The sequence below is a fragment of the Chionomys nivalis genome, chromosome 8 (assembly GCF_950005125.1).
Source record: "Chionomys nivalis chromosome 8, mChiNiv1.1, whole genome shotgun sequence".
Lineage (NCBI taxonomy): Eukaryota > Metazoa > Chordata > Mammalia > Rodentia > Cricetidae > Chionomys > Chionomys nivalis.
This window is the reverse complement of record NC_080093.1, coordinates 94,428,465-94,455,632: the sequence shown is the minus strand read 5'-3', so window position 1 is coordinate 94,455,632 and position 27,168 is coordinate 94,428,465. Positions and strand designations below refer to the sequence as shown.

At 39.4% G+C, this 27,168-nt stretch overlaps 1 protein-coding gene and 1 pseudogene across 1 annotated transcript; both read left to right on the top strand.

Annotated features, from left to right (window-relative positions):
- Positions 1 to 1,636: 1,636 nt before the first annotated feature.
- Positions 1,637 to 4,892, top strand: LOC130880198 (olfactory receptor 51F2-like). Its single transcript, XM_057779135.1, has 2 exons — positions 1,637 to 2,559; positions 4,874 to 4,892. The coding sequence occupies exons 1-2, from the start codon at positions 1,637 to 1,639 to the stop codon at positions 4,890 to 4,892; spliced, it is 942 nt and encodes a 313-aa protein (XP_057635118.1).
- A 3,232-nt stretch (positions 4,893 to 8,124) lies between these two features.
- LOC130880342 (olfactory receptor 51F2-like) lies at positions 8,125 to 9,464 on the top strand (annotated as a pseudogene).
- The last annotated feature ends 17,704 nt before the right edge of the window (positions 9,465 to 27,168 follow it).

Genomic DNA, 27,168 nt, shown 5'->3' with positions numbered 1-27,168 from the left:
ATTATGTAGGGGTCTCAGCTTGAGGTTCATGAGGTGGTAGGTACTTTAAGGGGGGGGCTGTGGCAGGAGGGATTTGTTTCTTAGTGACATGCCCTTAAGACTGAACTGGGGGACCCCTTTCATTTTCTTTTGGTTCTCGGTCATTTTTCATGAAATGCTCCTATCATGTTGAGCTGTCATGGGACTGAAATAACACAGGTGCTTAGTCATGAACTGAAACCTCGTAAACAATCTAGAGAAACCTTGCTTCTCCATAAGCCTCATTGGAAGGCAATATCCCAATACTCAAAGGTTTTCAGTTTTGATCACTCCCTATTTTCTTCCACTCCAATACCACAGAGCTGTCACACCTTTAGCTGACTCTTCTGCTTACATCCAGAGTACCAACTTTTCAATGTTTACTTCCTCAGGGTCATTTGCAGGCTCTATTGTTGAGACACATCTGATTTTAACTCATATCCATCACCCAAGAGGACACTGAAACACATGCATCAATGAATAGAAGGGGCAGACATTTACATTATGGTCAAACATGCTGAAGTGGAAAATGTGGCTTAGAAAGCTTCAGATGCAGAATAAAGCAGCTCCCTCAGTCCTTCTGATTGACACGTTTACAGAGAAAGGAAACTCCATTTCACTCTGAGATTAATATTCCTTTGAGCAGTAGAAAACTAAGGCCTCCGCTAAGGCAATTTCTGCTCCAGGGACTTTCCACAAGCATCCAGTGAGTTGTTAGCTCCTAGTGAGGTCATCTTCACATCTTTGTTCTGCAGGCAGAATTTTCCTTAAACATAATCAGGTTTCCAATTACTACCTGTATAAGCAGAGCTTCTCCTTCTGTCATCAAGGGTGAATAATTTGTGCAGAGTTATTGGTTCTTTTCTAATATTTAGATGTCTTTACACTGAGAGTTGTTATATATTTATTCAGTCATGATTAGAAAAACTATAATACTGTCTGTTTTACTCTTCTCTCATCACTGGGCATTAACGGACTTCAGAAATTGAAGTTATGAATAGTAGGTCTGGTTAACATTTATTGCTCAGAAATACCTATCAGCCATGTCCAACGCCATAGAACTGGAAGACACTTTTATTACCTATTAACACTTTATTATATGTTTGTACTTTGTGTGTATGCATGTGTTTGTGTTTGTATGCATGTGTGTACATGCGTGTGCATACTTGAACATCTACCATAGATGTGGAAGAAGATCAAATGACAACTTGCTGAAGTAGGTTATCTCCTTCTACCCTATGGGTTCTTGGGATTGAACATAGGTCACCAGGTTTGACTTCATTGTCCTTTACTTAATGAGCCATCTTGCCAGTCCTCATTACCTAATTTAGTCTCCTTTTCAATGTGTGTACACAGACACCCATACATAATACCGCACGGATCTTCTGAAAACCTGGATCTCCTCACAGATGTTAGTGCTGTTTCTTCCCCCAGTAGACCTGTGTTCAGTTTGACATATAGTATAATAGCAAATGGCTTGGCCTTTCCATTAAAGACAGGAACATTTTCTTCAGTGTTCCTAAATGCATGGTATGTAGTAGAGATTGGAAGCATTTCTATTCTTGTCATTACAGGATGTGTACCTGTCCTCCAAGAGCACCTGCTTCCTCAAGTCACTATGCCGTACTTCAACCAGAGCACTGCCTACCCAACAGTCTTCTTCCTCACTGGCATTCCTGGTCTTGAGACCTCTCAAGCCTGGATCTCCATCCCTTTCTGCTGCCTATATGCCATTGCCATCTCTGGGAATGGCATGATCCTCTTTGTCATCATCACTGAGTCAAGCCTCCATGAACCCATGTACTATTTTCTGTCCATGCTGTCCTTCACAGACTTGGGTCTGTGCTTTTCCACGTTGGTAACTGTGTTGGGCATCTTCTGGTTCAATGTTCGAGAAATCAGCTTTGATGCCTGCATTGGCCAAATGTTCTTTATCCATGGCTTTACATTCATGGAGTCTTCAGTCCTCCTGGTGATGGCCTTTGACCGCTTTATTGCCATCTGTAACCCACTGAGGTATGCTATGATCTTAACCACCTCACGGATCATTGCTGTGGGTTTTGTAATTGTAATTAGGGGGACCACAGCTCTTGTTCCTTTGCTCCTGCTCCTCAAGCGTCTGTCTTTTTGTCGTAGTCATGTGCTCCATCATTCCTACTGCTTCTATACTGATGTGATGAAGCTTTCATGTTCAGACACCAAGGTAAACAGTGCCTTTGGCCTGACCCTTGTCATCTCTTATGCAGGCGTGGACTCTGTCTTGATCCTTCTCTCTTATGTTCTGATCATCCGCTCTGTGCTCTGCATTGCATCCAAGGAGGAGCGGAAAAAGGCGTTTGGGACCTGTGTCTCCCATCTCAGTGCTGTTGCCATCTTCTACATCCCTATGATCAGTGTGTCCTTGGTGCACAGGTTCGCGAGGCATGCTCCTCCATTTGTGCATGCTCTAATTGCCAATGTTTATCTCCTCATCCCTCCTGTAATGAATCCCATAATCTATAGTGTGAAGACCAAACAAATTCGCAAGGCCATGATTAAAGTGTTCTTCATTAAGCCACCTTAGGGTTCCCTTTTTAAAGATTATGTTCCCTGAATTTCTGTGTTTGATTATTTATTTGTGTGATTTAAGACTTGGGCTTGAAAGAGTCTGTTAATAAATATATATTTTTTATTTTGATAATCCTGCAATTTCCTCCATACAAAGTTTTACACTTTGGATTTCCAAATGGCAGAAATACCATGTTTAGTTATTATCTTTTTATTATTGCTTTACCTGATACAATATTGTTCAAGTGTGTTATTTCCATTGACAAATTGAATTTAGTTCTCTAGATTATGTAGTAATTAATTGTTCATATAATACAGATCCTAATAAATATATGATTGAATAATTTAATAATGTACACAATATTTTTTAGATGATATTATTGCTGATCAAACATTTATAGTTGAAGAAAATGAAATAGTAGAGTCACTAAAGAAGCCATGAAAAACAAAAACTGCTCAAAATGAATATTTCCTAGTTGTTTAAAGATGCTTTGTGATCTCTCTGTTGAATGAATTATTATTTCATTCTTATAAGCCATGGTGATGTATTGTATTCAGTTCTGAGCTTTTTGGAGCATTCAGAACTGCTGTCCAAGGTCAGCTGCCGCTCCTGCCCTATGTGCCCACTCCCTCCATTGTCATCATCCTTTGCCATCATCACACAACTCCTGTATTCCGTTCACTTGCTATCACACAGATTCTTTACAAGTGCTGCCATTTTTGACCCCCACATACCATCGCTGACCTACCAAATTTCATAAATGTGGACTGGTATGTACTCAGTGGAAAACTTGGTCTAGTTAATGGGAGAAGTTTCATGGGACCTAGGATTGCCCAGAATTCTAATAATTTTTGTAAATCATTTGTCAGAAAGGAGACAACTAAAGGTAGCTCAGCCTAGAACCTTTAATACTGTGTCATAGTTTACATGAGATGTCCTCATTTTAACATAAGTAGACCAGTGTAAACAAGTGGTTGAGCAAAGAGGAGATTATTATGCGGTAATAAACCAGGGTCATCTGTGAACAATCCCAAATGTCACACACACGCACACACACACACACGCACACACACACACACAGATGTGTGTGTGGAGTTGGCAGATGGTGCTCGAAACTATGAATGAGGTCCATGAGTCATATTTAACATTTCTGGGGATATATGTCAGTTGCTAGCATGCACAAAGCCCTGGTTTTGCATACATGAGATATGTTGGCAAAGGCAGGATGAATTGTTGTAATTCCAGTACTCTAGAATTGGAGGCAGAAGGATCAGAAATTCAAGGTAATTCTTGGTTACACAGAGAGTTTGAGGCCTTCCTATACATATGAGATTTCGTCCCATTTTGTGGGAGGGACTTGGGGAGATAGCTCAGTGTGTCAGAGATGGTGCTATGCAAGAATGGTAAGTGAAGTCTGTACCTCTGGTACCCGTGTAAAAAGCCAACACCCTGGAGGATGCATGGTGGGTATGTTGAGGCTTCCTGACCTCCAGCTTTGCCCAGGCCCAGTGAGAGATCTTGTTTGAAGAGAATAAGATGAAGGGTGACAGAGAACACAGCTGACGTCCTCCTCTGTCACATGCATGTGCATGCACAGGCAACCTCCACAAGCATGTGAATACATTAACACAGACACCCAGCAACACACACACACACACACACACACACCCTTCAAACTTTACTTTTCTAAGCTGTGTAACCTGAATAAGAGTGTGTGAAGGCCTGGAGAAGGGGGAGTGCTAAAGGCCATACAGTGAGGTCTTTAGGTAAGTTCATAACCATTGATTAGTTATTTTCATTTCGTATGATATAACGGAAAGTTTTAATGAATAATGATGAGAGCCTGGAGAAATGACTCAGTGGTTAAGAGGACATAAAATTGTTACTGAGAGCCCAAGTTTAGTTTACATCACCCATAGTGAGGGGACCACAACAGGCTGTAGGTAACTTCAAATCCAGGAGGACCCAATGGCTGTGGCCTCTGTGGTCACCTGCATTTGCATGCTTAGCCCCACCCCCTACACACTTTCATAAGCAAAGTAATCAGAAAAAAGATGCCACCTTTGAAAAAGACATAATGATGTTGATCACGTGTCCTCCTATCACCAGCTTATTTTATTTGCAGAGGTATGTTTTCAGAAAACACGATCAAGCAAGAGAATAACCATTAGTCTGTGTGGATGAATCTAAAAAGCACGTCACTCCAGAGCAAGAAGTGTTTCCTTAGTGAAGGTGATACCATTGAGTGTTTCCATAAATAGAAATTTGTGTTGGATTTATAATAACTCTGGATCAGATAGAGCTTAGTCTTTTTCAAAAAAGATAGAGCGATATCATTTAAGTCAGTCACATCAGTGGGAGGGGCCTTGCAATTTTGTGTGGCTGGTCAAGTAAGGAAAACCTCAGGTCGAGTTTATCAGAGTTTTCTGTTTGCCAGTTTGTGAAAACTGCTTGTCTGCAATGCAGAGATGCCGAGTTTGACATCTTTCTGGAGGCAGAGGAGAGTGCCGCAGGGGCAGGAGTCGGCAGGTGTGGTTTGCAGAGTCCAGACCAGCATCAGTGGAGAAAGTCTGGGAACTGGCAACACAGGCAAAGAAGCTACTTACAGCAATATTTCTACACTTCTTGCAGAACTGCTTCACGTGTTATATAAAGTGGTGATCTTGAAACTAGAGGAAAAGGATGCTCAATAAGTGAATATACATACAAATATAGCCACATAAAAACAACTAATGAGAGGCCCTGAATTTGAAAGTGAGCCCGGAGTTGTATGTGGGAGTTTGGAGGGAGGAAAGGAAAAGATGGAATGATGTAATCATGTTATAATCTCAAACATAAAAGAAATCATAAAAAAGGTTCGGAGAGTTGGTGGCTCAGTTAATTGTGGTATGTAGAATTCCTCGAGGGCAGTAAAGTTTGCTATTCTCCCCGGATTATTTGTTCTGTACGAGAACAACCTCTTGGTTCCCTTGGTGTGAGCAAGGCATGCTAAGGTAAGGAGTACCCACCGCAGTGAACTATTAGACTAAGTTGAGTTTTCCTCATGCAGAAGAGGTAGCTTTTCATCAAGTCTGTCTAAACACAGATTGTTCTGAGCTCTGTGTCCTAATCACAGGAGCTTCTGGAGGCAAGGTGAAGGTGCAGGGGGGGGTCCTTGTTTTGGATTTGAAGAGGTACAGCATCTTGTTGTGAGAGGACCACACACATAAGACTGAAGGTAGGGCTGAGGATGCAGGAGCCTCCTCCTCCAGTCACTAGCCAGCAGGAAACTGGAGACCTCAAATTTGTACCACAAAGTTTTAATTTCTGCCCATATCCTGAATAATGTCCGGAGAGGACTCCAGCTCCTGAGGAAGACTGTCTGTGATGAGAAGTCATGGTCTGCTCTGTCACATCCTGAGTTGAGAACCCTGTTTTGCTTCTTTATTCTTATTTCGAATTACAGATTACATTCCTTCACACTTGCTGTGAAGCTGCACCCTCATTAGAAGCTCACCTTGCAAAGTAGCAACAGGGCTTTGATTAATTGTGAAGACCTGCATACAGAATAGTGGCTTTCATTGTGCTGTTTTCATATGTGATCATCACTGTAGCTTGCTCACATTCACTGGTTCCCTTTTTATTTCTGAGATAGCCTCTTTCTAATATTTTGCTATGTGTATATCCCAGTATTTAGCATAATCCCAGCCTCGAAGGCAGAGGCAGGTGGATCTCTACATTGAGGCCAGCCTGGTCTTCATTTTGAGTTCCAGTGAAGGTTACACAGAGAAACATTGTTTGAAAAACAAAAAAATATTTCATTCCAAAACAAAAACAAAAAACACATTGTGTATATTTTAAGAGAAAGCATGATATTTATCTTTCTGAACCTGTTTTATTTTTATTATGATGATTCAAATTACAATAATTTCCTAGAAAATTATATAATTATGTTTTTTGTGACTGAAGACAGCTCCTATGTGAGGTTAGAGAGATGGCATAGCAGTTATAGGCATACACTATTTTGTAGAGTATTCAGGTTTAGTTTTCAGCACTGATGTGTGGTTCACTGACCTGTTGTTTCAGCTTCTAGGGAATCTGTCACCACAGGCTTCAGGTTTCAGTGACCACCTGTACTCATGTACTCAAATCCCCCCCCCCACGCACACACATACACACACACACACACACACGGACACACACGGACACACACACACACGGACATCTGTAGGCACCGATGTGCACATGTAAGCACCTTCCCAAAAAACTCACTAGTTATAAAAAAACTCATGTATATATGCTGTGGTAGCAGTGGCGTGTCCTATATGTGTGGAGACTTGCAAAAAAAAATCAGAAAAGTGGGTTAAAAAGAACTTAAAGGGGGAAGAGATTCATGGGTAAACGTTGCCTAGTCATACTTAGATTAATATTCCTGTCCTTTTCTCAGTTTTCTGACAGTAAGGAAAGTAGACAAGAAGAGACACATAGGGAATGATTCAGGAAAAAGAATTACATAATCTTAAACTTTAATTCGTTACCCAGCTGCAAACGACTCCTATCAACAGAACTCTGCTGAGATTTCCACAGACATTGGCTAGCCTAATCGTCACAGAATCCCACGGATCAGGGGTAACTCTGTCCTGTTAGAGATGAGGAAACTGAGGCACAGTGCGGCGCAGCCATTTGTCGCAGAGCAAATGTCAGAGCATCTGAACCCACTCAAAGTTTACAGCATTCAATCGGAAGAACTTGGCTTACAATGCAGCATAAAAATTCAAAATACAAATTTTACTAATATTTATACTGAGCATTCCCCATACTCCATTCTGGTTGTGTGTCCTAATTCCTCATACATACACTATGTTTGAAACTGCTCAGGTACAGATGAGTTTTTAACATTGTAAATGGACCATGAGAATCATTGCATTTGCTGCTTGCTATATACATAAAATTCCATAACTATTTGTACATTTTCAAATTTTCAATATCTTTTAATTGATGTCTATTTTTATTTAAGAAGAAATAAGCAAACATCTTATTCATTTTTTATTAAATTTATGGATATAAATAACATGGAATGCCCTTATCTTTTTATATTATTATTTGTAGTGTTTGTATAACCAGAGGGTTTCAGCACGGCACAGCCATGCAGGCACACAGTGTATTTTAATCAGATTCTCTGTGTAACTGCCTTCTCTTTGCTGCTGCTCTAGTCACAGCCCCTAAGATACACATCTTATGCTCTGCCTTAGGCATTCATGTTTCTAGACATGCTTCTACAAGGGAGAGAACACATGTGGTTTACTCCTTTCTGAGTCTGGCTTAATTCACTTAATATATTATTTTCGTATACAGTGTCATCCTTACGTAATTCTTCATTTCTTGACTTTGACCCCTGAAAGGAGTATTCTCAGTTGACTCTTCAGTTTTCTTCCTCCATTTTGATAAGCTATTTCAACAGCTATTGTCTTTCAGAAATATTTACTAGTAAAGTGATCCACTTTGGACTGAGTGAGTCACAAATCAATCTATATTATCATTGCAGGATACTTAACTGAAAATACTGATTTGAATTCAATATGTCAACTCTCCAGAACACCTCATCTTCTTCTATCATTTTCCTGCTCACCGGTGTGCCTGGGCTGGAAGCCTACCACACCTGGATCTCCATCCTCTTCTGCTTTCTCTACACAACCACCCTCTCAGGGAACAGCCTGATTCTCTTCACCATTATCACTCAGCCCAGCCTCCACGAGCCCATGTATTATTTCCTCTCCATGCTGTCTACCACTGACCTCGGACTGTCTGTATCCACTCTGGCCACCATGCTGGGAATATTCTAGTACAATGCCAGGGAGATCAGCTTCATTGCCTGCTTGTCACAGATGTTCTTCATCCAACTCTTCACTGTTATGGAGTCCTCAGTGCTGCTGGCCATGGCTTTTGATTGCTATGTGGCCATCTCCAGTCCTCTTAGATATGTCTCTGTCTTAACTGATCTTAAAGTAGTAGCAATTGTGATGGAGGAGGGTCATCTGTCTATGTGTTACTTTCATTGGTTAATAAAGAAACTGCCTTGGCCCTTTGATAGGACAGAAAATTAGGTAGGCCGAGTAAACAGAACTGAATGCTGTGAGGAAGAAGGCAGTGAGGCAGACGCCATGTCTCTTCTCTCTGAGACAGACGCAGGTTAAGATCTTTCCTGGGAAGCCACCACCTCGTGGGCTACACAGATTACTAAATATGGGTTAAAGCAAGATGTGAGATTTAGCCAATAAGAGGCTGAAACTAATGGGCCAAGCAGTCTTTAAATGAATACAATTTGTGTGTAATTATTTTGGGTAAAGCTAGCCGGTGAACAGGAGCCAGGTGGTGGGAAGCGGCCCACAGCTTCTTCTACATGATTGGAGCAGCAATTGTTGTGCGCAGAACACTGATCCAGACTCCCCTGGCAGTGCTCCTGAAAAGACTGTCCTACTGCAGCAGCCATGTGCTCCGCCACTCCTACTGCTTCCACCCCGATGTCATGAAGCTCTCATGCACAGACACCAGGGTCAACAGCGCGCTTGGGCTCACTGCCCTGATCTCCACTGCTGGAGTGGACTCTGCCTTCATTCTCCTTTCCTATGTCCTGATCATTAGAACTGTTATAAGCATTGCTTCCCCAGAGGAGAGGAAGAAAGCCTTCAGCACGTGTATCTCCCATATTGAAGCTGTGGCTGTGTTCTATATTCCACTGCTCAGTCTGTCCTTTGTCCACAGATTTGCCAAAAGAGCCCCACCCTATGTCCATACTCTGCTTGCCAACACCTTCTTGCTGACCCCTCCTTTCCTGAACCCCATCATCTACAGTGTGAAGACCAAGCAGATTTGCAAGGCTGTGATGAAAGTTCTTCGTTCCAGCACGACAAAGAGCTAGACGGCCATTTCATATGTTTTCTGTTCTTTGTCACTCTGTGGGCGAGGAAGGTGACCTTTAAGGAGGTTACAATGTTGAAAACCATGCTTGTTTTGAGAATACCAAAGTGACAGATTTAGTTGCAATAAAGAACGTGTTAGCCAAGAGGGACTAATGTAAACTGCGGATTTCAAAATATGTCAGTGTTTTCTAAAATGTCCTGATACTAGTAGCATTTTCTCATTTATAATGAAAGACTTGAAAACACTGATATTTATTTCTCACTAAATAGTTCCAATGTGGATTTTTCACTTCTTTTTCTTATTGAAAAAGGGATGGTGGACTAACCCTTTCTTTTTATTTGAAATGTTTGGTACATGGAAGTTTTCTTGCTAGGTGTTGTAGAAGTTTTACAAATCAAGACAATTTTTTATTATATAATTTATACCTTCATGAGAACTTGAGTGTTTAGTATACATACACACTGATGCTCATATTCATATGAAGGTGGACAGATAAAAGAAAAACACTAGAAAGACTGATGATGTGAAGGCTGTGTTGAATGTCACTGGAGAGAGTATGGAAAACTTAGTGGAGATAGTTAAAGATGAGTCATAAAACTAAATCTTCAATTGGAATGTGGCTGAAAGATCAAAGTGGAGTGGATGGTAAAGTTCACCCCCAGGAAAGGTATAAAAATCTAATGGACCAGTTAGACTAATTTTCTTATGCTCTTGAGACTATGTTGCATGCTATAAAATTAAGAGAAAGTTTAAGCAGATTATAGGAGTTACTAACTTATTCAGTTTTTATATAGGAAATAAATCCATGATAAATGCTTATTTTTTAAAAATTTCCTTTCAGTTGAGTACTTGGAAAATTAATTAAAGATGTCTGCAATTGGGACTTACTGGGAAAGAGAAAGGTAGTTTTCCTCAATGAAGTGCCACTGTATATCATCTACACTCCACTCCTTCATAGGTCCCTGAACCCCAGTGGGAGGGTTCTGATGAAGACATCCCATTTGGACCAGACTGACTGTTCCAAAGTCTCCTACTCTCTGCTGCTGTCTAGTTGTGGCTCTCTGTGTTATTTTCATTTTCTCCATTAAGAATTTTTCCTGACCTTGGCTGAGTGAGACACTGATCTATGAGTGCAGCAGAATGGCATTGAGTTGTCTTATTGCTATGTTTCTTTAGCACAATGGCTCTCAACCATCCTGATCTTGTGACCCTTTAACACAGTTTCCCATGCTGTGGTGACTCCAAAACAACCACAAAATTGTTTTATTGCTGCTTCTTAACTGTAATTTTGCTACTATTTTGAATCATAATGTGAATGTAGTTATGCTGGATATTGCATATACAACCCCTGAAAAAGGGTCGTTCTACCCCAAAGGAGTCAAGACACACATGATGAGAACCACTGTTTTAGTAGAACAGTAGTATTTGATTTTCCCCTAGGTCCATGGCCTATTTAGTCTCAGGTTCCTGGGCATTCCTGTATTTTGAAAACCAAATTTAGTTTAAAAATAAGTTTAGGTTCAAAAAAGATGTTTAGAGACAATGTGAGTTCCTACTAAACACCCATTTCCATGACGAGTAGTATGTTTGTATCAGTGAAGGACACTTTACACATCAAGATGCCGAGGTGAACTCATTAGTACTTATCACTCAGAATTCTCTTTGTGTGTGTATATGTGTTTAACCTAATACCCTTTTTTATATCAGAATTATATCCAGTAATTGGCAGTACATTTAATTGCTACATTATGTTTAGATTCTCCTGGCTAAGACTTTCCCATGCTCTCATGTTTTGTTACTGAATGTATAGTTTTTTGTTGTTTATTTTTGTTTTTAAAATTATTTCTTTTATTTATTGATATCATAAAATAATTACACAATCCACCCTTCGCTTACCTCCTTCCAAACCCTTTCATATACCCACCCTTGTTTTCTTTCAAATTCATACCACCATTTTTGTTAATTCCTGTTATATACATTTATATTCATATACACAAATGTAACCTCAGTCTGTGTAGTGCTATTTCTATGTATGTTTTTTAGGTCTGACCATTAATATTGGTTTTTAAGACAGGATCTTCTATAGTTTAGCCTAGCCTCAGGTTTTCTATTACCTAAAGATGGCCTTGAACACTAATCCTTTTGCTTCTACCTTCCAAGTACTGGGACCCCAGGAATATACCATCATTTTCTTTTTCTTTTTTTTCTCTTTTTTAACTGATTTTTATTGAGCTCTATATTTTTCTCTGCTTCCCTCCTTGCATCTCCCCATCAACCCTCTCCCAAGGTCCCCATGCTCCCAATTTATTCAGGAGATCTTATCATTTTATTTTTTAAATTGATTTTTATTGAGCTCTACATTTTGTCTGCTCCCCTTCCTTCCTCTCCCCTCCGTTTTTAACCATCACCCCAAGGTTCCCATGCTTCCAATTTACTCAGGAGATCTTGTCCTTTTATACTTCCTATATAGATTAGATCTATGTAAGTCTCTCTTAGTGTCCTCATTGTTGTCTAAGTTCTCTGGGATTGTGATTTGTAGGCTGGTTTTCTTTGCTTTATGTTTAGAAACCACTTATGAGTGAGTATATGTGATAATTGTCTTTCTGGTCAGGGTTACCTCACTCAAAATGATGCTTTCTAGCTCCATCAATTTTTCTGCAAAATTCAAGATGTCTTTATTTTTTTCTGCGTGTAGTACTCCATTGTGTAAATGTACCACATTTTCCTTATTCATTCTTTGGTTGAGGGGCATTTAGGTTGTTTCCAGGTTCTGGCTATGACAAACAAAGCTGCTATGAACATAGTTGAGCACATGTCCTTGTGGCACGATTGAGCATCCTTTGGTTATATACACAAAAGTGGTATTATTGGGCCTTGAAGAAGGTTGTTTCCTAATTTTCTGAGAAATTGCCACATTGACATCCAAAGGGGCTGTACCAGCTTGCATTCCCACCAGCAATGCAAGAGTGTTACCTATACCCCACAACCTCTCCAGCAGAAGTTGTCATCAGTGCTTTTGATCTTGGCCATTCTTACAGGTGTAAGATGGAATCTCAGAGTTGTTTTGATTTGCATTTCTCTGATAACTAAGGATGTTGAACATTTTCTTAAGTGTCTTTCAGCCATTTTAGATTCCTCTGTTGAGAGTTCTCTGTTTATGTCTGTACTCCATATTTTATTGGATTATGTATTCTTTTTTTAATGTAAAAACACTTATGAAAACACACGTGACCATTTACGAATGATAAACTATAAGCACTAAAAATGTTTTGTTCTTTCTCTTTTTTTAATTTATTTTTCCATTCAAAAATTTACACTTCCTGTCCTCCTCCCATTTCCTTGAGTTCTTTGTATATTTTGGAGATCAGACCTCTGTCTGATGTGGGTTAGTGAAGATCTTTTCCCATTCTGTAGGCTGTTGTTTTGTCTTGTTGACCGTGTCCTTTGCTTTACCGAAGTTTTTCAGTTTCAGGAGGTCCCATTTGTTAATTGTTTCTCTCAGTGTCTGTGCTGCTGGGGTTATATTTAGGAAGTGGTTTCCTGTGCCAATGCATTCAAGTGTACTTCCCACTTTCTCTTCTATGAAATTCAGTGTGACTGGCTTTATGTTGAGGTCTTTGATCCATTTGGACTTGAGTTTTGTGCATGGTGATAGATATGGGTCTATTTTCATTCTTCTACATGTTGATATCCCGTTGTGCCAGCACCATTTGTTAAATATGCTTTCTTTTTTCCATTTGATATTTTTTGCTTTTTTGTCAAAAATCAGGTGTTCGAAGGTTTGTGGATTAATATCCAGGTCTTCTATTCAGTTTCATTGGTCCTCCTGTCTGTGCTTATGCCAATACCAGCCTGTTTTCAGTACTGTAGCTCTGTAGTAGAGTTTGAAGTCAGGGATTATGATGCCTCCAGAAGTTCTTTTATTGTACGGGATTGTTTTGGCTATCCTGGGCTTTTTGCTTTTTCATATGAAGTTGAATACTGTTCTTTCAAGTTCTGTGAAGAATTTTTCTGGGATTTTGATGGGCATTGCATTGAATTTGTAGATTACTTTCAATAAGATTGCCATTTTTACTATGTTAATTCTGCCTACCAAGAGCATGGGAGATCTTTCCACTTTCTGGTGTCTTCTTCAATTCTTTCTTTAAAGATTTAAAGTTTTTGTCATACAAGTCTTCCTTTTGTTTGGTTAGAGTTACTCTGAGATATTTTATGCTATTTGTGGCTATTGTGAAGAGTGTTGTTTCTCTAATTTCTTTCCAATCTTTTTATCATCTGTGTACAGGAGGGCTACTGATTTTTTTGAGTTATCTTGGAATGATAACTTATGAGTTGTAGAAGTTCCTTGGTAGAATTTTTGGGGTCGTTTATGTAAACTATCATATCATGAGCAAATAGTGACAGTTTGACTTCTTCATTTCTGAATTGTATTCCCTTGATCTCCTTTTGGTGTCTTATTGTTCTAGCTAGGACCTCAAGAACTATATTGAATAGATATGGAGAGAGTGGACAACCTTATCTTTTTCCTGATTTCAGTGGAATCGCTGGGAGTTTCTCTCCATTTAGTTTGATGTTGGCTGTTGGCTTGCTGTATATTTCCTTTATTATGCTTAGGTCTGTTCCTTGTATCCCTGCTCTCTCCAAGACCTTTATCATTAAGGGTTGTTGTATTTTGTCAAAAGCTTTTCCGGCATCTAATGAGATGATCATGTGGTTTTTATTTCTCAGTTTATATGTTGGGTTACCTTGACAGATTTTTGTATGTTGAACCATGCCTGCCTCCAAGGGAGTAAGCAGGAACCAGAGATCTCTGCAGGGCCAGGTGTGAGTCTGGGATCTCAGAGGGAGTAGGGCTGAGCAAGGACCTTGTGGGTTTGGGCGTTAGTGTGGGACATCAAAGGGAATAAGCTGAAGCTGAAATCTCTCCGCATCTGAGTATAAGTCTGGGACCTCTGAGGGAGTAAGCCTGAGTCAGGTCCTCTGCAGTTCTGGGCTCATCATTTTCTTTTGTACAATATCTCTTTTTGGAATTTGAAAATGCTTTCCTGTTTGACCATCATACTGAAATCTAATCTACTGTTGTTTCTTTCTCAGATTGCAATGAGGATTACCAAATGAACTTTCACTCACGTGACCCTTTCTTGTTATTATACATAAACCATCCTGTGTATTACGTCTTCTCTGTCACAAGCATGGACAATGCTCATATTTAAATATTTTTTAATAAATGGAAATATGAATGATTTCACTGAAAATGTACATATATTAAAAACAAGCATTGTTTTTGTAGATAAAAATTAAGTCAATAAATTTAAGATAAGAACTGACATCAAGAAGTTTCTTCTCTGCTGAGGGTTTTTTTTTAAACAAGAGGAAGACTCATTTGTTAGTCAATTATGTAACAACAAACCTTTGAGATGGAAAATCAAGAGACCTGTGTAGATAATTCTGCCCCAGTGGTTTTTTCCCCACCAATTTCAATGAGGTGCTTTCTTCTTGCTGAGGTCATTTTTCAAGTCATCTTTCTACAGACACAATTTCCCTCAAACAGAATCATGTTCTCAACCAGTACCAGTTATAAACAAAACCTTTCCTTTCATCACTTGGTCTATTTACAGAGACTTAGTTTCTTTTCACTACTTAGATTTTTTGCAACTATTCCCATGCATTTGTTCAACCACAAACACTTACTTTATATTATCTTGTTCTCCTATTTTTATTTGCACAATAACTTTCAAGTCATAACTACGTTAAGGATCTTTGTTCTCAGAAGTTGAGAAGCAGTGAAAAACAAGGCAAATTACCTGAGTGCTAGCTTATTGCTGCCCAGAAATATTCTATCTGTTATACCAATTGTCAGACAGCTGGATGATATTCACCGTGGCCCATTTAATCTTCTCTTTAAATGTATGTGTGCGTACACAGAGGTCTAGATATAGCACACTGGGAATCTTCTGAAAAAGCACATGTCTTTTCACAGAGATTACTTTTGCTTCTTTCCCTAGTTTATCTGCCATCATACATCAGAAAAATGATGAGAAGGCCATACATTTCTGTTGAAGAACAGGGCAGCATCTAGTTCATTACTGATCCTAAATTGTGAGCTATGTAACAGAGACTGGAAGCATCTCTGTTCTCTCTTGTTATAGGATGTGCACCTTTCCCCTAAAGGCATCTGCCTCCTTCTATCACTAAAGCCATCCTTCAACCAGAGCACTGTCTGCCCACCCTGCATTCTTCTACCTCATGGACATCCTGATCTCTAGATCCATCCCTTTCTGCTGTCTATATACCATCATCATCTCTGGGGATGGTATGATCCTTTTTGTCATCATCACCAAATCAACCTCCATAAACCCATTATTTCCTGTCCATGCTGTCCTTCACAGACCTGGGTCTGTGTCATGTTAGCCATTGTGCCCACTGTCATCTGGTTTGAGGTTTGAGAAATATCTTTTAATAACAATATTTAATTTTTTGAAAATTTATGTTATACAGTGTCCTTTGATCATATCCATCTAGTTGCACCTCTTTCCAATATCCCTTAGTATCCCACTTCCTCCTGGCTTTGAGAGAATGTGAGAGCTGGCTGAAGAGGAGGAATGCACATGGCTTGTATAATATCAAACAAGTCAAACTTACATTATAAATGGGATAAGAGCCCCCAAGGAAGAGAAGTCAGCTTTGACACCTGCATTGTCCGAATGTTCTTATTAATATCTTCATATTCATGGGATATTCAGTTCTCTTAGTGATAGTCTTTGACTACTTCAGGGTCATCTGCAACTCACTGAGGGATGCCATGATCTTTTTTCCTTTTTTTATTGTTTTTATTGAGGTATATATTTTTCTCCACTCCCCTCCTTTCCTCTCCCCTCCACTTCTACCCTCTCCCATGGTTCCATGATCCCAATTTACTCAGGAGATCTTGTCTTTTTCTTCTTCCCATGTAGATTAAATCCATGTATGTTTCTTTTAAGGTTCTCTTTATTGTCTAGGTTCTTTGGGATTGTGAATTGTAGGCTGGTTTTTCTTTGCTTTATGTCTACTAGCCACTTATGAGTGAGTACATATGATATTTGTCTTTCTGGGTCTGGGTTACCTCACTCAATATCATGTTTTCTAGTTCCAACATTTGCCTGCAATTTTCAAGCTATCATATTTTTCCACTGTGCAGTACTTCATTGTGTAAATGTACCATATTTTCGTATCCATTCTTCTGATGAGGGTATGCCATGATCTTAACCAGTTCATGAATTGTCACGGTGAGCTTTACACATGTCATCACAAGGGCCAAGGCTCTTGTTCCTTTACTCCTGACCTTCATGCATCCATCTTCTTGTTGGAGTCACATGCATCATCGTTCTTATGTTCTGGTCATTCACTCTGTGCTCTGCACTGCTTTCAGGGAGAGATGGGAAAAGGTACTTGGTGCTTTCACCTCCCATCTCAGGGCTGCTGCAATCCTCTACATCTGCATCATCTCTTTGTCTCTGGTGCAGAGATTTGGGAAGCACGACGCTCCCATTCTGTACATTTTCATTGTTGGTGTTTGTGTCTTCTCCATCCTTTATATAATGAAATTTATCATTTACCCCACAAAAGACACGAAAAATCAGTCTGTGCCAAATTTCCCTTCACATGTTATTTTAGGAAAGTTTTAGAAACATCTATCTTTAGATGCTCCCTGGTTCAAATTTAATTATTAACTAGTGTAAGTAGTATATTATAGATTTTTATACTTTGCTGGTATATGTTTTTCTCTCTTTTTATATTTAGTAATTTATGTCCTTATAGCCTTAGATTAATTCATTGTCTAAATTATTTAAAAAACTTTAGTTCTTTGATAATCTTATGCAATGTGTTTTGCTCACATTCATATCCCTACACTAACTCCTTCCAGGAAAGATAAAGCCCTTGGTACAATTATGAGATTAAGAATAAATGGAGCCGGGCGGTGGTGGCGCACGCCTTTAATCCCAGCACTTGGGAGGCAGAGGCAGGAGGATCTCTGTGAGTTCGAGACCAGCCTGGTCTACAAGAGCTAGTTCCAGGACAGGCTCCAAAACCACAGAGAAACCCTGTCTCAAAAAACCAAAAAAAAAAAAAAAAAAAAAAATGGATAGACAGGTCATAGGTCCTCAGGGAGGACCCAATACTATTATTCTGCTAAAGGGACGCAGTAATAAATTAACTCCTAATGACTCATTGTTATGCTTAAGATTAGTGATGCATCTCCCAAGCTTCACCAGAGACTCTTCTGTTTGCAGTAGCTGATGATTATCTCAGAGACCCCAAGTGGCCCACATGCAGAGAACGAAAGACTGTAGAATCGGCCCTAGACTGAAACATCTTGTTCAGCTTTTCCTTCTGATGGATCTGTGCCTGGTATAATACAGACCTTTGACCCTTCAGCACAGAAAAGTTAAATCATTCTTTTCAGTCATGGGAATCTTACTTACTCTAACATATAATGTAATAACCCTCTGATGTTTAATGCAGTTACATCCATGGGTAAAGCTAAAGTTCTATCAATTCATTTTCTGATGGAATTGTATATTATTACAAACATAAATTTTTATAGTTGAATAAATCAATTATCTGGTGCGCAAAAGAATGCAATTCTAATAGTTAAAGGTCACTGAGGTCAGTATTTGTATGAATATATGTCTACAGGGTAAATCTATTCTGATGGATCGAAGCATAACAGGCAATTGTTGAAACTGACCCATAACACATAATATGTACAATTATTGTAAGATGTTATAGTAAAATACACTATATAAATATACTGAATTATGGCATTGAATCCTACAGGTACATGCATGGATAATAAGTAGTAAAAGTACATCTGTCTGTTGTTATACCTGTGTTTGATAATATTCTTGCCCTCTGGGTTTTTAACCTTATGGGCAGAAAATATTTTGTTTTTTTGTATTAGCAAACCTGTTTTGTTTTGGTATTATCAGTGCTCAGTGTTACCAGGACCCTTACCAACAATGAAAATTGACTAATTTTGAATACAAATGGCATATCAGACAATTATAGGTATGGTGAGAACCACAGAGCCATAGACAAAGAAATGGGCTACTAAATGCAGAGTGCCCTAAGGTAGGGGAGGCCTAAGAGATAAAACTGAGAAAGCTCAGGGCGGCAGCCCCCAGGGTCTGTGTTGGCATGTGCAAATGCACCTGTGTTAAGTGTTGAGGAATTAATTCTAGGGAATATCAACTAAGTAGATGAATTGCACCTAATCTTTTCATGAGTAGATGTGAGCTTACAAGAGTGAAAACAAGGTAAGTGTGCTCTTGCCAGAGAGAACATGAGAAGTGATAAAAGCCATAGACAATTATAAGAAAAATCACACAAAGGGTTCTTAGCATGAGTCTGGGCACAGAGGAGGAAAAGGAGTGGACGAGAGCATAAGAATCCGAGTTTCTTGGAAAGGATGAATTGTTAGATTTTGTATCGCAAAGCGTCAAGAGCCAGGCATTTCCAAATATTTTGTGAATAAGCAAACAAACTGTTCTCCATCTCTCTAATTCAACTCCAACAGGATTCCTTTCCTTCTTTAGCATTTGGCTGGACATCATTGATTCCTTTTCACAAGTTCCGCCAACTCAATAACGAAAACTTTGCACACTTTAGTACAGGTGTTTCCGGAATACACATCTCCACTAGGACCCTTTCCCATTTGCCATTATAGCCCACAGTGCTTAGATGGGAGAGGGATCAGTCATAAACCCCAATCTCTTTCAGTTTCCTGTTGTACAGTTAATAAAGAGCAAAGAAAAAGAGTCTGAAGAACAATATGCTTTTGTTTATTTTTCCTTCACCCTTGGTAACAAGCAGGATATTCACCCCACTGAGAACTCCCAGAAAAGCCTTCAACTCCATGACTAGTGAATTTCTGTATTTTGGCAGCCTGAAAGTCTAGCTCCCAAGCCACTGTCCAGGGTAACTCAGAGAATGCTTCTCCAGAGTGAGGATTGAAGGATTTCTTTAATAACTCCACACACAAGCTGAAGGCTATTTTTTATTCTGCAGCTCTAATTCCCTTGCTCTAATTGTCTCTAATTCTAAAAAGAATTAGATTCTAAATTCTAAAAAGAATTAGTTTCGATTCTTTAATTTTCTCATGCTTCTTTCCTCACCTCCTTTAAATACACATTTAACAGGAGATTTGAGGCAATAAGGAAAATGTTACAAACCTACCTCTGAAGGTCACAGCACATTCTTTGAGTAAACAATGAGGTGCAGAGCCATTTATCATGGCAACACAAGGTTTAAAGGTTCCGGAGTAAGACTGTGACCAGAGGCTGGTGGCACAGTGCCCAGTGAGAGAAGCTGCAGAGCCATCTCTACAGAGAGTCAGGTCTTTATCATCCAAACTTTAGCAAGTGGAGAATTGCCATAGTCTCTGAGGCTGCTTTGTATTAAGAACCTTGGTAGAAACCCGTGACTTTGTCCTTTTGCATTGCTCTAAGGTAAAAATGAGTTCATTGTATGTAGTTTGTCTTAGACAGGGGAGAGATTGTTGCTTTTTGTATTAGTTTGAGTATAAAGAACAAAGGAGGATTTTAAGTGCCTTATAGTCCTCGTGGGACAATAGATCTAGTTATGAAGCATATCATAGAATATGTATTTTTAGTACATTTCTTATTTAAATAGCATTTTTTCCATTTATTTTACATACCAACCAGTTTCCCCTCCCTCTTCTCCTCTTGTCTCCTCTCCCTTTCCATCTACTCCCTCCCCATCTATTCCTCCTCCATCTCCATTCAGAAAAGGACAGGCCTCCCATGGCCTTGCACAAACCATGGCATATCGGATTAAGTCAGGGCAGAGCTTCTTTCCTTACATTGAGGTGGGGTCAGGAAATCCAGCATGGGGAACGGGTTCCCAAAAGTCAGCTAAGCGCCAGGGAGAGGCGCTACTCTCACTGTTAGAAGCCTTACTAAGAGACCGACTTACATAATTGTCACACACGTGCAGAGGGCCTGGTCAGTACCATTGAGGATCCCTAACTGTTGGTTCAGCATTCATGAGCTCCTGTGACCTCAAGTCAGCTGTCTCTGTGTGTTCCCCCATCACGAAACCCTCATCCCTTTCTTCTACAAGACTCTTGGAGCTCAGTGCAATGCTTGTCTGTGGATCTCTGCCCCTGCTTCCGAAAGTTACCAGATAAAATATCTCTGATAACAATTAGGGAAATCACCAATCTGCTAATAGTAGATGGCCAGTTCAGGCACCCTCTCCACCTCTGCTAGGATTCTTAGTTGGGGTCATCCTAGTGGATTCCTAGTATATTTTCTATATATCAAAATTATAGGGCTTAATGAGAAATCATCTCCCTGATACATGTGACCACAAGATTGCGATATGATCATGAGATTGCATATACACATCACATGAGATTATACACTACAGTGCTGGAATTGGGAGACACCATAGCTGCTTTTGTAAATGTGAAAATACAGACAGGTGAAATGGTTTCAGGACTCAGTGGTCCTAAAGATCTTGCCTGGATGGAATTCCTCTCCATCAGAGAATCATTCCTCTGGTGGGTTGACATCCAAATGCTTTTGTCACCTACTGCGTACTCTGGCACTAAATAGTTGTGTAAATTCCAGATTTTTTCTCTCCTGTACTTCAAAATTTGACTATATATTCTATGATACTTCCTCTTTCAATTGCTTCAATGATGATTACTCTGATAGATTATCCCTCTCCACCATCCATCAGAAAATGCCATCCTCTGCTTTATTAATTGTGGTGCTATAGAAAGCTTGACTTTCCCTATCCTCTCTTGCAGTCCATATCCTCCTCTTGAGATGATCTAGTTATGACCATGGCTTTGAATAACACACATCGATCTGACTAATAAATCTGCTCTCTGATGATAGCATCTCCTAACTCTGTATTCCAAAACTTAGCAGAATCATGGAAGGGTTAATCATGAAGGCAACAGTGAATGTGAAGCAGAGTAGGAGGACAATCTGTGTTTTAGAGGAACTCAAGCCACAGCTGGAGAACAAATAAAAGCTCTTGCTTCCAGTGATAGTAAAAAGTGAATAAAATACCCGTTTCTGAGTGATATCATCTCATTCCTCAGACACTACAACAGAACTCATTTCCTTCCCCATCCCAGACCTGGCTCTTCCCAGTTTCTTTCACTTATCTGCAAGTGGTATTAGGGTATAGTAATCCTCTTATTAAATTTACCACCCCTCACCCTTGTCTTGTATCTCTGTCTCATTCTATTAAAATATTCATTTATTGTTTTTTCATTATTGACTCTAGTTCTCCAATGTTTGGGATGATAGGCAATGGTACTTAAGCTTATATTTCAACACATTTTTGTTACATTAAAAATCCACCTACTCACATTAGAGAATAACAGGCCACTAAATGTTCCTGACAATATTCTATAACTTTATTTTTTTTCTCTCACCAAGAGAAGATTTTACCATGTAATCCAGAGCTAGCCTCTAATTCAAGATGCTATTGCCTTGGCCTCCTAAGCAATGAGATTACACGTATTCCTCCTCATTTCAGTGCCCCATCCTGCTCATATCTGTCAGACTCACCTTCTCCAATCACACAGCCTCATTCATTCTCACGTGAACTATCCTATTTAGACAAAGTTCTTTTTTGCTGCAGTATTGAGCGCTGTAGCCTGTCTACCTCTTGCTGCTGATTTAGACCGTATAGCACCATCAGTATTCTCCAGGCTGTTGCTGATGGTTTATAACGTGTGGTGGGCCAGAGCTGTATCTGTGCTCAGAAACACTAGTTTGGAAGCCTTGTATTGCAGTGCAATTATTCATGCTGATATGTCATATGTATTAATTAGATCAGCAAGTATTATTGTGCTCTAGCCAGCAATTGTATTCTTATTGTATCAACATGTAGTAGGTATGAATGGATTCACTTTAAAGATACTTTTTATATAATAATAATAAAACAATTATGAGAGTTTATGAAACATTTTCAGGGTCACATACACTTGGTGAGTAGCATAGGCAGTATTCTGAACTCAGTTATCTTTAATTCCAATATTCATACTCTCAAAAAAAGCTTATTTCACTGAAATCTAAAAACAATGTAAACTTCCTTTAATACAGTTCAGTCATCTCTAGGGATGGGTAAGTAATGGATCTCTGACATGCAAAAACTGCTCACGACAGGTATTTTACTTTTATTTTAAGTTACATTTGATTTATTCATTTATATTTTTGAGACAGGCTTTCATGTATCACAGGCTGACTCTGAGATTAGTATGCAGGTAACCTTGAGCTTCCAATCCTCTTACCTCCACCTCCCAAGTGCTGGTATTACAGACATGTATCACTATGATCAGCTACACGCTTTTACTTTTTCATGAGTCATTGAACTTAGAAGTGAGTTTAACTGATCATGACAAATGCCTCAGAACACTAATTTAGGCATTTGACTAAAGCCAGGTCATCCAGGCCCCTAGAAGACAGAACAAAGCACTCATTCTCTGCAGTTTTCCTGGGAGCCCGCAATTCAAAATCATTCTGTCTTCTACAGTCCTCTCTTCCATGATCTTATCTTTTGTGAACACCACAGTGCAACTGTTCCCTGCTGCTAAGACAGACAGCTCACCCAGAGGCAGGAGCGTCACTGAACAAAGTTTTACTTACAGAGCCCATCCAACAGCAATGATTCCCTCTCAGGGTAACTCAGAAGGTGGAGGGAGCTTCAGATTCCAGGGCAGGGCTGAGCTTCTGTTGAGTGTCACCCAGCTCCTTTGGAGATGAGCACAGAGTGCAGGAACCAGTTCCCTGTGGCAGAGCTAATTTACTGTGCCTCCAGGGTGTGGACGCTCCCAGAGGACTTCACTAGCCTGACACAAGCTTTTTATATCTCTTCCAGAATGTGATTATGGCTGCATGCTTTACAGGCTGCTGTGAAGTTTTGTCTTTAAGATATTTCATTGGAGTTGTTTTTTAAACAGTTTATTGAGTTAAAGTACACATGCTATAAAATTGACCCATTTATAGTGTATTATTCAATTGTTCTTAGAACAATTACAGAATTATGCAGTAAACATCATCACAATCCAATATAGGAAAATTTCAGCACCTCAAAAATGCTATAACCATTAGCAGGCCAGTTGACCTTGATTAAAAAAAATGAATTAAATACTTAAAAACATCTGTTATGAGTATAAGTTATAGTTCCCTCTATAATGTCTTAATCCCTTAGGATCTGACCATATTCACAGCAGCACTGGTTTATTAGCTTCCTGGGAATGCACTGGTATAGTCAAGAGGTCACCTATACATCCATATATATATATATATATATATATATATATATATATATATATATGGTAACTATTTCCTAATGACACCCTATATTCTAGCTGTCCTGTAAGTGTTAGAGGTTAATAAAAAGAATACAACATAGGCCTCACTGCCTGGACTTTTAGTTTAGAAGAGAGACAGGCCAGCCGACATTCATATGCTAGTCAATAACAAGGTTATGTTAGAAGCGTAAGGCAGGTGCTTGGTAAGCACCATGGTAGAAAGTTTCAGTCCATAATTTAGCAATACAGGAAATAAATACTGTTTTTGTTTAGTTTTCTATATTTTATCTGCTTCTTAATTTGATATGCAAACTGACAAGGTGGGGAATAGCTAGTATAATTTTGATGCATCCATACTGTGCTCAAGTTATGAGATTATTATGTCAAGGAATCAGGGCAGGAGATATCTTTTCCAGTGACATCACCTAAGATGGCTTGACCACTGCCCTCCTCACTATTTGTAAGCGTTACCCACAGACTGGTCATATACATGGTTTCTTTAATTGCTCTTGAAGTCCCACCATCTCAGGACCACTTGTGCATATAGATCTTTGAGTTAGTATTGATTTCTTCTCAGATAGCCTGCACATTGACAGATTCTATCTATATTTAAAAATGTCTGTAGGATTTGTTTCTTACTCATTATCTCTACAACTGTCACCTTTACCAAGTCTAATTTTGTTCTCAGTAGCTAACATCAACAGCATCTTCCCCCTTTTCTAGTCTTGCTGTCTACCAAATGTTTTCACCACCAAAATGTGTTGTTGTAGAAGAACACAAATGCCTGTTGATACCTGTTTTGTTATATACAATTTTACTTTGTTAAAGTTAAAATCTTCATTTTTACTTAGACAGAAAAAGAGGAGGTGATGTGAGAGTCCCCTCTGTATGCTGTGAATATCATTGGTCTATAAAGTAGCTACTTTGGGCCTATTGCAGCGCAGAATAGGGCAAGTTGGGAATTTCAAGTAGATAGAGGAGGAGAGAGTAGGTAGAGTCAGAGAGATACCATTTAACCACTGGAGGAGAAAGATGCCCATGTGTCTGTACCAGTAAACCACGAGCATCATGATAAAATATAAAATAATGAAAATGGTTTAATTTAAGATATAAGATCTAGCTAAAAACACGCTTAAGTGATTGGCCAAGTAGCACTTTAATTAATACAGTTTCTGTGTGATTACTTTGGGTCTGGGTGGCTGAAAAACGAACAAGTAATCTTTTTCTATATTTTGTTCTCAAATACTTTATTTTTTTTATTTATTAAAGATTTCTGCCTTCTCCCTGCCACCACCTCCCATTTCCCTCCCCCTCCCCCATCAAGTCCCACTCCCTCATCATCCCTAAGAGTAATCCGGGTTCCCTGCCCTGTGGGAAGTCCAAGGACCACCCACCTCCATCCAGGTCTAGTAAGGTGAGCATCCAAACTGCCTAGGCTCCCACAAAGCCAGTACGTGCAGTAGGATCAAAAACCCATTGCCATTGTTCTTGAGTTCTTAGTAGTCCTCATTGTCAATTATGTTCAGCAAGTCCGGTTTTATCCCATGCATTTTCAGACCCAGGCCAGCTGGCCTTGGTGAGTTCCTGATAGAACATCCCCATTGTCTCAGTGTGTGGGTGCACCCTTCGCGGTCCTGAGTTCCTTGCTTGTGCTCTGTCTCCTGCTCTTGATTTGGACCTTGAGATTTCAGTCCGGTGCTCCAATGTGGGTCTTTGTCTCTGTCTCCTTTCATCGCCTAAATGTTTTTCTTTGGGTTCACCTTCTTAATTAGCTTCTCTAGGATCACGCATAATAAGCTCAACATCCCCTATTCATGGCTAGAAACCAAATATGAGTAAGTACATCCCATGTTCCTCTTTTTGGGTCTGGCTCAACTCACTCAGGATAGTGTTTTCTATTTCCGTCCATTTGCCTGCAAAATTCAGGAAGTCATTGTTTTTTACTGCTGAGTAGTACTCTAATATGTATATATTCCATACTTTCTTCATCCATTCTTCCATTGAAGGGCATCTAGGTTGTTTCCAGGTTCTGGCTATTACAAACAATGCTGCTATGAACATAGTTGAGCATATACTTTTGTTGTATGATAGGGCATTTCTTGGGTATATTCCCAAGAGTGGTATTGCTGGGTTCAGGGGTAGGTGGATCCCGAAATTCCTGAGAAACCACCACACTGTTTTCCAAAGTGGCTGCACGAGTTTGCATTCCCACCAGCAATGGATGAGTGTACCCCTTTCTCCACAACCTCTCCAGCAAAGGCTATCATTAGTGTTTTTTATTTTCGCCATTCTGACAGGTGTAAGATGGTATCTTAAAGTTGTCTTGATTTGCATTTCCCTGATCACTAGGGAAGTTGAGCATGACCTTAAATGTCTTTTGGCCATTCGAACTTCTTCTGTTGAGAATTCTCTGTTCTGCTCAGTGCCCCATTTTTTAATTGGGTTGATTAGCCCTCTACGGTCTACTTTCTTGAGTTCTCTATATATTTTGGAGATCAGACCTTTGTCTGTTGCGGGGTTGGTGAAGATCTTCTCCCAGTCAGTGGGTTGCCTTTTTGTCTTAGTGACAGTGTCCTTTGCTTTACAGAAGCTTTCAGTTTCAGGAGGTCCCATTTATTCAATGTTGTCCTTAATGTCTGTGCTGCTGGGGATATATGTAGGAAGTGATCTCCTGTACCCATATGTTGTAGAGTACTTCCCACTTTTTCTTCTATCAGGTTCAGTGTGTTCAGACTGATATTGAGGTCTTTAATCCATTTGGACTTGAGTTTTGTACATGGCGATAGATAAGGATCTATTTTCATTCTTCTACAGGTTGACAACCAGTTCTGCCAGCACCATTTGTTGAAGATGCTTTCTTTCTTCCATTGAATACTTTTAGCTCCTTTATCAAAAATCAGGTGTTCATATGTTTGTGGGTTAAAATCAGGGTCTTCTACTCGATTCCATTGATTGACTTCTCTGTTTTTATGCCAATACCAAGCTGTTTTCAATACTGTAGCTCTGTAATAGAGTTTGAAGTCGGGGATGGTAATGCCTCTAGATGATCCTTTATTATATAAGATTGTTTTGGCTATCCTTGGTTTTTTGTTTTTCCATATAAAGTTGACTAATGTCCTCTCAATATCTGTGAAGAATTTTGACGGGATTTTAATGGGGATTGCATTGAATCTGTAAATTGCCCTTGGTAGAATTGCCATTTTTACTATGTTGATCCTCCCAATCCAAGAGCAAGGGAGATCCTTCCATTTTCTAGTATCCTCCTCAATTTCTTTCTTCAAAGACTTAAAGTTCTTGTCAAATAGATCCTTCATTTCCTTGGTTAGAGTTATTCCAAGATATTTTATGTTATTTGTGGCTATCG